The 12,391-nt window shown below is 37.2% G+C and overlaps 1 protein-coding gene across 17 annotated transcripts in view; it reads right to left on the bottom strand.

Moving 5' to 3' along the window:
• Positions 1 to 1,547: 1,547 nt before the first annotated feature.
• The window catches only part of UNC80 (unc-80 homolog, NALCN channel complex subunit), a 184,465-nt gene continuing 173,621 nt past the window's right edge, over positions 1,548 to 12,391 (bottom strand). For all 17 annotated transcript variants that reach the window (XM_080670881.1, XM_080670875.1, XM_080670876.1 and 14 more), the window contains 4 exons: positions 8,031 to 8,112; positions 7,027 to 7,138; positions 6,211 to 6,419; positions 1,548 to 5,421 (listed from right to left, as the gene is read on the bottom strand). In XM_080670881.1, coding sequence (XP_080527007.1) covers positions 5,155 to 5,421; positions 6,211 to 6,419; positions 7,027 to 7,138; positions 8,031 to 8,112 — 670 coding nt within the window. In that variant the 3' untranslated portion in view covers positions 1,548 to 5,154. The remainder of the gene's footprint in view (positions 5,422 to 6,210; positions 6,420 to 7,026; positions 7,139 to 8,030; positions 8,113 to 12,391) is intronic.

Raw genomic sequence — 12,391 nt, 5'->3', positions numbered from 1 at the left:
TCGTGGAGCCCGGATTGGTCAGCATTATGCATCCTGATTGGTCGTTATGGGGCAGTTCTGATCTGACTGGGCTGGTCTTAGTCCATTGGTGGCGAAATGAAACCTCTTATGATAGTTGATTCAGTGGGAGTAAATGAGCAAGGGCATGGAGCCGGAAGCTTAGAATTCCTCTGTGGTTCTTCCTGGCACAGCATATATGAGAACCTCGTGTCAGCAAATGGCCACTAGGCTCTTATTATTTGACTGACTTATTCACTGAGCATAATAACCTCTAAGTCCATCCATGGTATTGCAGATACCATGTGATTTCACTTATATGTGGAATCTAAAGAACAAGATAAATGAACAAACAAAATTGAAACAGACTCATAGACACAGAGAGTGGACTGGTGGTTGCCAGAGGGGAAGGGGTTGGGGGACTGGGTGGAGGAGGCGAAGGAATTAGGAAGTACAAATTGGTAGTTGCAAAATGGTCACAGGGATGTAAAGTATAGCACAGGAAATATAGTCAATAATATTGCAATAACTGTATGGTGCCAGGTGGGTACTGTAAATATTGAGAACACTTTGTACAGTATAGGATTGTCTAGCCACTATGCTGTTCACCTGAAACCAACACAAAATAATATTGAAAGTAAACTGTAATTTAAAAATAAAATGCAAAATTTGGGCCCTCAGTTGACCATGGGGAGTCCATCTCAGCAGGTAAATTTCTTCTAGGGGTTCACATCAAATAAATCTTTCTTCTCTGAGTCCACAATGACCTGGAAAGTCAATTCTCCCTGCTTCGTTGTTTTCTCATCTGTTAAGACAGTGTCCAGTGTTGTGAGGATTAAATAAGCAAATCCTGGTGATGTGCCCAGCACATTATGCCTGGTGCCCAGAACTAAATAATGGTGGTTATTATTACTCCTTCTCTGCTTCTTGTCCTCATCCCTCTTATCTTCTTGGTTTTTCTCTCTCAGGAATGCTCATTGACAGATTATAATCCATTTATTTACTGTACAGACACAATTAAAGAGAGGTATGAGTGTTTATTCTTCTGCCAAATGTGTCCAGAGTCTTTGGATCAGGAAATACAACCATGTGAGGGAAAAAATGAATTTAGCAAGAACATACCTCAGAGGGTAAGCAGAGGGCACGTTGTACTCTGTATAAAAGGCAGACCGGTAGTAACTTGAACCCCATGATGGTTCTGGCCACATTCAGAGGACAACCAGATCCTTAACATTCCTCCTGGGAAATCTACCAGTCATTCCAGGTCAAAACCTGGGCAAGGAAGTCAAGCTGGGGTATCTGTCTCCCAATATGCCCATTCTGCTTTACTTTGGAAGTTAGGGTAGAATATATGAGTCGAATGGAGCACAGTTGGGGTTGGGGAGGAATTGGATGTGTCTAACTGAAGGGTGACCTCAGGCCAGACTAGGGGATTGAGGAGAGACATCAAGGCACACACCAGGGGTCCAAAAGGAATACTTTGCTGAATGAGTGAAACTATTCCCTACGTTAAGAAATGAGAAATGAAACAATCAGTCCTCATAAGTGTTTTTAGATTTATTTTATTATATATGTGCATATGCAAACACAGAAGTCTTAATATCTTCCATAAATAACTTTCATAAACATTTCAGTATTAATTCATAGGCATTTTTCCATGCTCTTTGGTCATCCAGTATTCATAACAGACTTCTTGAGTCATCTGAGGGAAGTTGGCTGTGTAATCATTTGTTTTTTACCTATAAAATGGCTAATAAAGGATTTTTATCCTTCAGTCACAGTGACTATTGAAATATATTATGGAGGTACATTGATCTGTAATGCTAAATGATCCTAAAACAATATAAATAAATTTGCCTTCAGCTTTTCCAAATACATTCTACTCTTAACTTGTCTTTATTGTCCTGAGTGTCAAACCAAACTCTGTTTCTGAATTGCTGCCGTTGAGGCCCACTAAAGTAAATGAGGAAGTGGGACTTTCTACTCACGGCCAAGGACAAGCCATGGCATGGGAAGTGTGAGGTCACATGGCAACAGCATGGCTTGGTGTGATAGCAGCAAATTCCTGACTTGAGGAAGGGTGTTTGTGTTTTAGACTGTAATTCTATTTCTGACCCTTTCTTTCCTGTAGGTCCCTATACACACCCTATTCTCTCTCATCTCAAATACTGTTGGCGTTGGACAGCTGAGTGGAGAGTATTCTTTATTGACTAAAGGGACCGATACTAAAGAAGGGAGCTGTCACACTGCCTTAGGTTCTATTGGAGGCCTGAAATATCAAACCAGTTACTTTCAGCCTGTTCAACAAGCTCTATCCAGATCCCCAAACACCAGAGATGGTTTTCCCAGCACTGCCATGCCCAATTATGCTTTTTGACACTAGTTCCCAGTGCATTGTCCCAATGTACTCAACAATTCAGTTTCTTTTTATTGGAAAAAAAAATCAAATAGCGTATCTAATAGAATTATAGAAAGCAGCAAATACTGAAAAATGAGAGTAAAATGTTTCACTATAGAAAATGCTGTACCCAGGATTGAACTGCTTTAATTGAAACTGAGTACTATAAATCTACACCCACTATTATGGATGATACGTGTTTATTCCAATTTCTCTCAAAAGTTAATTTCTGAAAAAGCAACCTCTCAGTTGAGTCCAATTTTTTACACATGGGAAGTAAGTGCCTGTTTTAATTGTCCTCTGAACAAGATGAATATCATTAAGCATCATAGCTTAAGAAAGATCTAGTATTACCAATAGTGTATTTATCGTATATAATTATTTTTAGTCATATACTCAATAATTTGAACATTGCAAAAATTTGTTAACTATCTTAAACGTTTCTCTAATCTCCCACTACCATTTTTTTAAAATAGCGATTCCTTCAAACTCCAGGTAACAGTATTCCTGAGAATACATCTTGTGACAATCTTATGCACATACATTTAGATACTTTATCAATTGCACATAAACATTCAATAAATTACATTCAACACATATAAGGGCACCTTAAATGGAACAGATGCATAGATACATCTGCAAAATCTCAGTAATCCCAGTATGAAAACATTCCCACTCTCCAAGGCCCTGCTTCTCAGAGTGGTGGCTTTTTTTTGCAAGATACAACAATACTTAGCTTATTGGAAAAGTTTCCAACAGCCATCCATAACCCTAGAGTGAAGGGGTCAGGCTAAAAGGCAGACAGGTCAGCATAAATTATATGTTCAATACTTTTTACATATAAAGGTATTCAACAATCTTTTTTGACCCCTTTACTTTTTAAATATGTTATACAATTACACATAGATTATTTGAATCAAGAATCAAGTAACTGGAACAAAACACAGACATATATAGAGACTCGTATAGCTCAGACACATGTAATTACCAAACATAAGGCCTCTAACACTAATTGAGCAGCATAATTTTTAACAGGCAAAATACATCAGCTTAGAAAGAGTTATAAACCCACTTACATTATATTTCTGCATTTGAGAATTAATTCAGCGTTGTGTCAATATTCTGAAAATATTTTAAAACATAAAAGAAGCCTCCGCTTTCTGACACTCTATTTTCTGAAGGTTTAGATTTGAAATTTTTAGTGTTGTCCATTGTCTTTAACTCACAAATACCTTTCATTCTCATAGTAAATTGGGCCAAAACCCCAAATTATACTTGAAAGTACAAACCACAGTGTAAACATGCCTATTTAATAAAGGATTCTAACAGAAAAATAATTTTCCTTTGTGATTTGGGTGGGTTTAATAGGTCTCCTCTCTATATACATATACTTCTCATGGTCAACATAGTCAAAGTTTAAGCATATAGAATGTGTTTTGAATTCATTGCAATGTAATAAATATCTGTATTTAACTTCAACTGGAGGACTAGAAAACACACCCACTCACACACACACAGCACCGTACCAATTTAAGTAAATATATGAGTTTTTATATAATTAGTAGTTATGTAACAGTTTTCTAATGTAAACTGTTACATTTCTGAAATTCAATTTTGAACTGTATTATACTTAGCCCTACTATAGCATCAATAACACACTAGATATGGCCTCACAAGCCTTTTAAGTTTTATACTTTGCTTGAATAACTGAACTTCAAGTTAAAATAAATTCACAAGCTGACTTTGTCCATGAAGAGATTGCTCAATTTATATTTTTTTCCTCATAAACTCAAATGTCTAAAGGATCATAAAAATATTGTTAACATTGGGAAGCTATTTTAGTGAACTTATTTTAACAATAACTTTAATATCTGAAAATATGTCCCCAAGGGTAGGCACTACTATAAGGAAAGTAATCACATTTTGCAGTATTTCCTAATATTGGCATTGATGTAGATAGGGTTAGAAGTAGGAATACCATCTTTTTCTATTATAATTATATTTCATTTATATTATAGTATGGGTTGTGTAGGTTCTTCTCAATTCAGAATTATATCTGATAATTTCTAGAGTATTCTCTCTACAGTGATTGATTATGAATGGAATGACTATGGCATTAGTATTCTGATTTACAACATGCAATAAAAATGACGGTTGAAAAATAAATATTGAAAAGTCCACAGCTCTAAAAATAATATGTTCTCCTTCTTCTACATGGCTGCATTGTTGATCAAAACAAAAATGGCTGTGGGTTTATTTATTATTTAGTTTCCCCCAAACTAATATTTTCATTATTTATTATTTTTATGTAAATTGCTACTTGTACAAACATCTCGTTTAATATTTTTGAAACTATAAAAATAAACACTTGCATGAGATGTATAATGTGAATAACCTCAAATGCATTCTCTTTTAGAATATATTATTTGTTAATATTTGTAGCTAAGCAGCTCTGTAATAGTATATGTTTTTAACTGCTCAAGCCTTCTTGAATCATAAACAATGTGCAAACGGCTCTTTCCCCTTTTTACGCCCTGGTCTTTATGGTCTTCATACAATTAAATAATCTTAGCCATTGATTTTTAAAAGATATTTATGAAACAATATGTGCACTGGCAGCAAAATCTACTGAGATTTGTGTCACCTATTGGATATAAAGTGCTGTGTTTTCATCTTTTTTTCAAGCAAAAGTATTCAACTTTTAGCTAAGTGATCCCTCCCTCATCTTTCTACACCTGCAACTCTGACAAGATACAGAACTAAACATGCGACTCATCCAGGTCTACACCAGTCTCCCCCAGCTCCGTGGGAGTGAAGGTGAACTGGCTGGACAGCAGGGGGTTCTCCATGCCGTTCTCTTCGCTGATGTGAAGGACAGTGTCTCCATGCTGCAGGAGGATGGACGTCTCAAGGCCTGGGAAGTCATCAGGGTCTGAGAGTTGAGTGGAGAGGGGGCTGTGTGCTGCAGCACCTTGTACTTCTGGGTCCTCCTTCTTTTCTCCTTCTTCAGCAGGGAGGGTCTCACTCTGTGATCAAACAGACCATAATGTCATGGGAAAGTAGAATGGGTGCCAGGGAAGGGAATTAAAAATGTTGTCTAGCTTTAACTGGACAGGAGTTTCAAGGCTAGTCTCATTGCTAGCCTTTGTTATATGTGAGCTTTTCTGGAGGCCCTCCAGCTTTCTAAGACTCAGTTTTCTAACCTGTTGCATGAGCCCAATTTTTGCTCTGCTAACCTCGTACACTGTGAGGATAAATGAGATCATACTGTTACAATAGTTTTTTAACCATTAAAGACTATGCAAATGTATATAGTAATATTGCCCCTTTGCTTTCTTCAAGTACAAGAAGAAAGTTAGACCTATGAGAATTCATTTATAAAAATCAAAAGAAGAAAAAATATCAAAACAATGAGGGAAAAGATCAAAACAAGAAGTTCCTCTCATCTTACAGGATGCAGAAGGCTCCCTATGTAAAGGCTGCATCTGAATTGGTAACTTTTTAAAAACTGAACTATTTTTAAACTATGTATCATATGTGGTTTTCAATGGATATGTTAGCTCTACAATATTTTCCCTGAGGTTTATCATAACAAAGAATACCAAGACTTCTCTTATTGCTTCTTAAGTAAATGTATTCCTGGCCATATACTTTATATGGCTGCCTTTTTCATGATGATAGGACTATCGTCTGTCTGGCTAACAAAACATTACAGGACTAGACTTAACTGATATGCAATAAATGTGCATATCCAAATGGTTCCTAGACATAAGTATGCAGGGAGCAAGCCTTGCCTCTTTCTCTAGCACCCTCACCTGCTTGGGAGACAGTCTATGAAGATCAGCAACAACAATGGCCGGGGAAGAGGTGAGGACTGGTTTGTCCATTCCTTCTGGCTTCCCAGATGGGGCTGGGCTGCAGCCTGGTGGCTGGACTGTGGCGGGAAGTGTGTCTGTTGGGGCACCTGGTATCTCTGGCTGAGCCGGCTGGGCCTCAATGAAGGTCACAGATCGTTTCTGATCCACTGTAGGTCAGAAGTAAAGTGGTAAATAGAGGGGAAATATGTAGTCATTGCTTAATAATTGGTATCTCCTGGCTTTTCTGAATAAAGATGTCGCTGGTTTATTAATAAATGAAAGCATACTTGACTATTATGTATATATTTTGATTTCATCTTCTTATAAAATGTAGGATTTGGGTAGAAAAATCATTTTTACATAAATGGCCCAAGAACAAGATTTGCATAGAGCATTAGGTGAACTTGGTCCTCATAACAACTGCCAACAGGACTTTAAAGTCCCCATTATCTATCATGTCCTTGTCTTCAGTAAGACGTATAGCAGACCCAGTCCCTGACTTGGGTAAAGAAAACACAACCTTCTATAAGTAGATCTCATGGCATTTATAGTTTACCTTGGACTTTTCCATTTCTCTAGATTCTTGAGGGTAAGGACGGGGGTTGGGAAAGGTGAGAAGAAAAAAAGGCACTCAAGTTTTCTGGAAAACTTCTTCCCTGATCCTAGTGTCTTCCCAAAATGGAGCTTATCTGCATAAGTTTCTACAGGTCTCCCTGGCTGAGTTGCATGGCATCGTGTCAATGGTATAATTAGAAGGGACACAGGAGACCTCACCAGATGGCTTCGTTTTAGGTTGAATGCTCCTCCGAGTGGTTGACAGCCGAGCTCCATGGCGGTTTCTGGATTCATTCTGAGTCTTCTGACGTGACAGTAGAGGACGTCTTAGCTATAGAGTATAGGCAGAATGAAACTGACTGCCCGGGAGAAAACGCTATGCTCTGAGGATTCTATGGATTACTCCCTGCTTTAAGGGTTTCTGTGGACTCTTATGATTGTTCTTTACGTTTGTAGCAGGTAAACTTCTTTCTGCATGTTTGACTACAAGTATTTGATTCTGACATCCCCTTTAACCAATCCTATCTCCTAATTATTGCACCTTTATATAGGCTAAGAACATTAACATAATTTAAAGAAGCCAATGTGAGAATTTCAGTGAATTTCAGGATACAAAACTAATAATTATTGCTTACTGATCAGCCTTTGTTCACCTAAAAGTTGCAGTTGAACCTATATGACCTCTCAAGGGAGACTGATGAAAAAAACCTCAGATACTGAGAAGTGTCTGGTGTCCAAATCAACACTGGGATGATCACATCACAATAACAGAGCAATTTTTACTTAGAGAGTAATGTAAAGGAAACCCACCTAAGGAAATTCATAAAGATAATCTTTACTTTGGTTTCAATTTTAACTTGAATCATTAATCTTGAAATGAGGAAGAAAGGACAACTGTGTCTATGCCTTTACACAAACATCAACTTTAAAACAAATCTTCCTGGGTCATGAATTTGGCTGGGAAAGAAAGCTTCTGCAGAGGGAACAGATAGAAGTATAGGCCTACTCACTTCACTAAGTCATCAGCTCCGTTAATATGAGCTAAAATAGGAGCTAAAAACTCTCAGATGGCTCAGGAACTTACCATGTTTTACATGTGCTCCATACTGCTTGTTTTGGGTGGGAAGAAGGCAAAATGTAATCTCAATATACACAGACATTCAAAATTCAATAGAGCTTCTATTTCATGGGGTGCCTTTCCTGCCCTTCGCAGGTCTGCTTACCTGCCTCAGGCCCCTCTTCCTCCCCAGCGGCTGCTGAATGAGGAGGTTCTGTTGTCCAGGTTCGCTCTGCACACTTGCCACCCTGCCAAGCACCAACAGTGTTAGTGTGCCTGGAGACAGTACGGAAGATCGTCTTCTGGTGGATGTTAGCCCAAGTCACTTACACGAAACAGTCACTTCAAAGATACCATTATCTTTGAAGGAAGGTTGGGAAAGAACCCCTGAGATGGGAGTTTTCAAAGGTTTGGGAGGAAGGACAAGGCCTTTGTAGCCCCGAGTTGCCAAAATTGAGATTCTGTTTTCAATCACGGTGTCATAGCTATCATTCAGCAAAACTTTGGTTCGATCACACACCCCTGGTTTGGAAACCACCAAAAAGTTTGAGATGTCATATTCTAATCTCAATTTTTTTTTCCCAAGGGGAGGGAAAAAGGTAGTGACGAACAAACACAAACAACTCTACCACATGGATGGTAACACCTTTTCGAAGATTTCAATTTAAATGAAAGTAAGATGGACGAATATCAAACACATCAGACACAGAATCCATTTGGGTGAAGGGGCACATTCAGCACATGTTTGCAGCCTGAAGTCTCTGTGACTAAGTGAATAGTCACATGGGCAGACAAGTGTTTGTTGTTGTTTTTTTTTAATGGATTTAGATTTAAAAGGCTGGCAAAGTAGTTAATCTGTCAGTAGAACTCGGAAGAGAAATGATCAATATCAAGGAGCTGCACTCAAACATATCATGCAGTTTATAAAAGCAACAACCTGCTCCCCCCAAATTTGCTGTGTATGTGTGTATTTTATATGCAAAATGACTACTGGTAGTGGCCACTATTTTAGTGTTGGGTGAAGCTGAAAATACTGTCATGGCTCCATGATCCCTTATCATTCTGCATGCATGTATAATAGGTGTTTATAATGGCAGTGGGAGTGAAAAAAGAGATGTATTATGCCCCAGAGAACACTGTAATTCTGTGGATGATGCCAATGGGATTATTTGGTTTATGGTTAATTAATTTCTGCTTTGCCTTTGCAAAAGGAGAATCATCTACAAATAGTTTTTAGAGTCAAATATGCCACAGAGGAATCCAGAGTCAGCAACTGTCCAGGAAAAAAAAGAGAAAGACTATATTCATCCACTTTTATTTTTAAAAAATTAGCTATCTAAATACCTAGTGGCAGTTGCAGGGAGAAGAACTGGTGTCTAGATGGACAATCAGATGATTTCCATGTTGTGTTAAGAACTGGTTAATCATGATGTCGTCGACACAGGCACATCCGTCAATTTTTAAAAGTCTTACATTTGCACCAAAAGAAAATCAATAATTCCCAAATGGAGTTTTATCAAAGTTTTTATGAAATAAGAGTGTAATTATATCATAATTATATCATTTGGGATAGATAAGACAGAATTCTAAAAGGAGTCCCCTGAACATGCTTTTAAAATTTTCTTGTTCTCCTTAATATCAAGTTCAAAAGAGCAATGTACATTATTTTTATACATGTATGACCTTGTAACATCTATGACCTTTCTATGAAGATAGAAAATTACCCTAATGGAACAATGCAATTAATTCTGATAAACAATCCAGACTATGTTGCTGGCATGTTTGAAATGACACCTCCTTATTAAGTATACATTTTAACATGTATCATAAATTGGAAAGAGAATTCAATTACCACATGCACAAAAGTACAAACAAGTTTCTCCCAAACACCAAGCAAAGCTTTCATTGGAATGGGTTCTTCATTGACATCTAAATGTTACCTCAGTTCCCTTAGCCATAAAGGGAGGTTAATACTTACCACCTACCTCCCATTAAGGTAGAGAAAAGAAGTTAGTTGATGTAAGATGGTTTGAACATGAAAAGTAATGTTTATAACATGCTTCCTTGTTTTACATTTGATGTTTGTAGTGAGTTTGTTGCTTTTAGAACACTAAAAGGGAGTGGGTAATAAAATGTTTTGATAATTGGGCAGAGAAAATGAAATCGAGGCGGTCCACTTGTCTCTTTTCATTCAGAGTGTGAGAAAAAAAATGTTGCAAGAAAAGAAAAAAAATGCAAATTACTCAGAGAGTGTTATATGTCAAAACGTAATGGTAATTTCACGATGATAATTCGAAGGGAGGATCATACTAAGCACCAAAATGTTCTCTATGGATAGAGAGGTTTATTTCTAAGAAATAGGTCAAGTTCATAGCTTTAGTGAGTAGCTGTTCTATGTAAACGATGTAGCATTTTACCAATGGAATGCACACATCCAAGATGAATTTATAGAACATATCCTTGGAGATACTAGTATATCCCAGATACATTCTCCCTCAAAATGTAATGCTAACATGTTTATATTTGGGGCATCAAAGTCTGGCTGAACTGTGTGCAGCTAGGACATATTAGTAATAAACAGTCAGAGAAGTTCATAATGGACGTTATCTATGTAGAGCCTGATTCTTTTTCTCAGGTCCATATCAAATTGGGAGTCACATATAAGAAGTAGTTACAGTTTAGCATGTCTCCACATCATGTAATATTTCATCTGTAGGATTTGCAATGTGTGACCAGAGGTGTCTAATACTAAAACTAACCAGGAAAAGACCAAGGTTTTGGCCCTAAGCACCTCTCTATAGAAAATTGGCTTCCTGAAATTTTTATTCTTGGGAATAAGAAATGGCTCATTTCTACTCTTTTGCTAAATAAAAGGGCAAAACAATAAGGATAAAAGCAAAGAAAACTTTCTAAGTTGAAGCTAAAATCATTGTTTGTATTTTTGAGTCACTGAAAAACATGACAGTGGCAAACCATAGCATGATTTGGTTTTAGAGAAGCCAATGCTTGGGGCTCAGCAGAACTGGTGTGACTCAACTGGTCACAAAAGACAGACGCCTTGCTCAAAACGGAAGGAAGGCATTCGTAAGCTCGGGAAATTTAGACAATGTTAGAGGGATGATTTTGGCACAAATTACCTCTTTTCCCTTCTTTCAGTATGATGGCTGGATTGTAGTGTATAAATATGCTTGTACCTTCTAATGGGATATATACTAGTACCTAATGGTATTTCTGAAAGAATAGTTAAACAAGGGGCCATTCAGTAATATAATAAAAATTCACTTTACTCATTCCAAATGACAAAAAAAGTTTATGGATTGAAATATATTTTATGAATAAAAAAATTAAGTGGAAGCCATGGGTGAGGAGACTGGCACACAGAAAATAAAGTAGCATTTTCATTGCTTTTATCTTCATTTTTAGTCTTAATTTTAATGTGATTAGAGAAATCTAGAGGTGGAACACAAGACACACGGGATAGCCATTTACCCTGAGTGACTGCCCGTGGTGGGAATGCATACACCAGCACCAAAGAGCCATAACAAGCTTCAGAGAACAGGGAATTCAATAGCGGACAAAACCCCACTTTTCCCTTTCCCAATAAATATTACTGTTTACATGTACTCAGCCTCACAACATCCAAGAATGTATTTTAAATACCACAGAATTTAGAGATTAGGGACTAGAATCAGATAAAAAAGAGAATCATCTGGATCTTAGGTGTCACATAAGAACTGATTTAGTAATGACCAAGTACATATCTGTGTATCTCACACACATTTACAGCTACATAAAAAGGTTGTTTTAATTTTTTTCTTTGTACTTTGAGAGTACTTGCTAAATTTTTATACTTTGAAAATGTGTGTGACCATGAGATAGGTTCTACTAAATAGGTTATTTTTATTTTCTCTCCCAGAATATACATCTTGTTGAAACTTGAACTGCATTCTTATTTTCCACTGTGATTAAAATGATCCTTATAGAATCAAATAGAATTGAAAACTATTTTTGAAAAAATTAGACTTGATTGTCAATTCCTGCCTTTCAAAATCTTCTAACCTGTCCAAACAAAATCTAATTCTCAAGTATAAACATCCAGACTTGAGTGCTTGAATAAACTTAGGTATGTCTATGTTTTTCTGGAGGAGAACTATGGTCCATGGTGGTTTTGTTGGGGGTGGGCACAGGGAGGGAACATCTCCAGTGAGTTTCTATACCTTTAAGAGCAACATTCTTAACAGAAGATAAAATTTCCATGGAATATTATTTCAATTTATTAATTTATAAAAAAAGAATCTTTTCCCCATAGGTAGTGTTTCTAACAGGGTGCCTTTTCTTGTCTTGAATCTTTAAAATAAATCAGTTATGCCCTTGTCGGTATGCTCAATTAGTTGAGCATCATCCCATGCACCCAAAAAGTCAATGGTTTGATTCATGCCCGGGTTGCGGGCTTGATCCCCAGTGCAAGAGGCGTGCAGGAGGCAGCTGATAGATGTATCTCACTCACAGTGATAATTTGCTTCCTCT

The sequence above is a fragment of the Plecotus auritus genome, assembly GCF_963455305.1.
Source record: "Plecotus auritus genome assembly, chromosome: 5".
In the NCBI taxonomy this organism is placed as follows: domain Eukaryota; kingdom Metazoa; phylum Chordata; class Mammalia; order Chiroptera; family Vespertilionidae; genus Plecotus; species Plecotus auritus.
The sequence above is the reverse complement of the archived record's forward strand: the minus strand, read 5'-3'. Positions and strand labels throughout refer to the sequence as shown.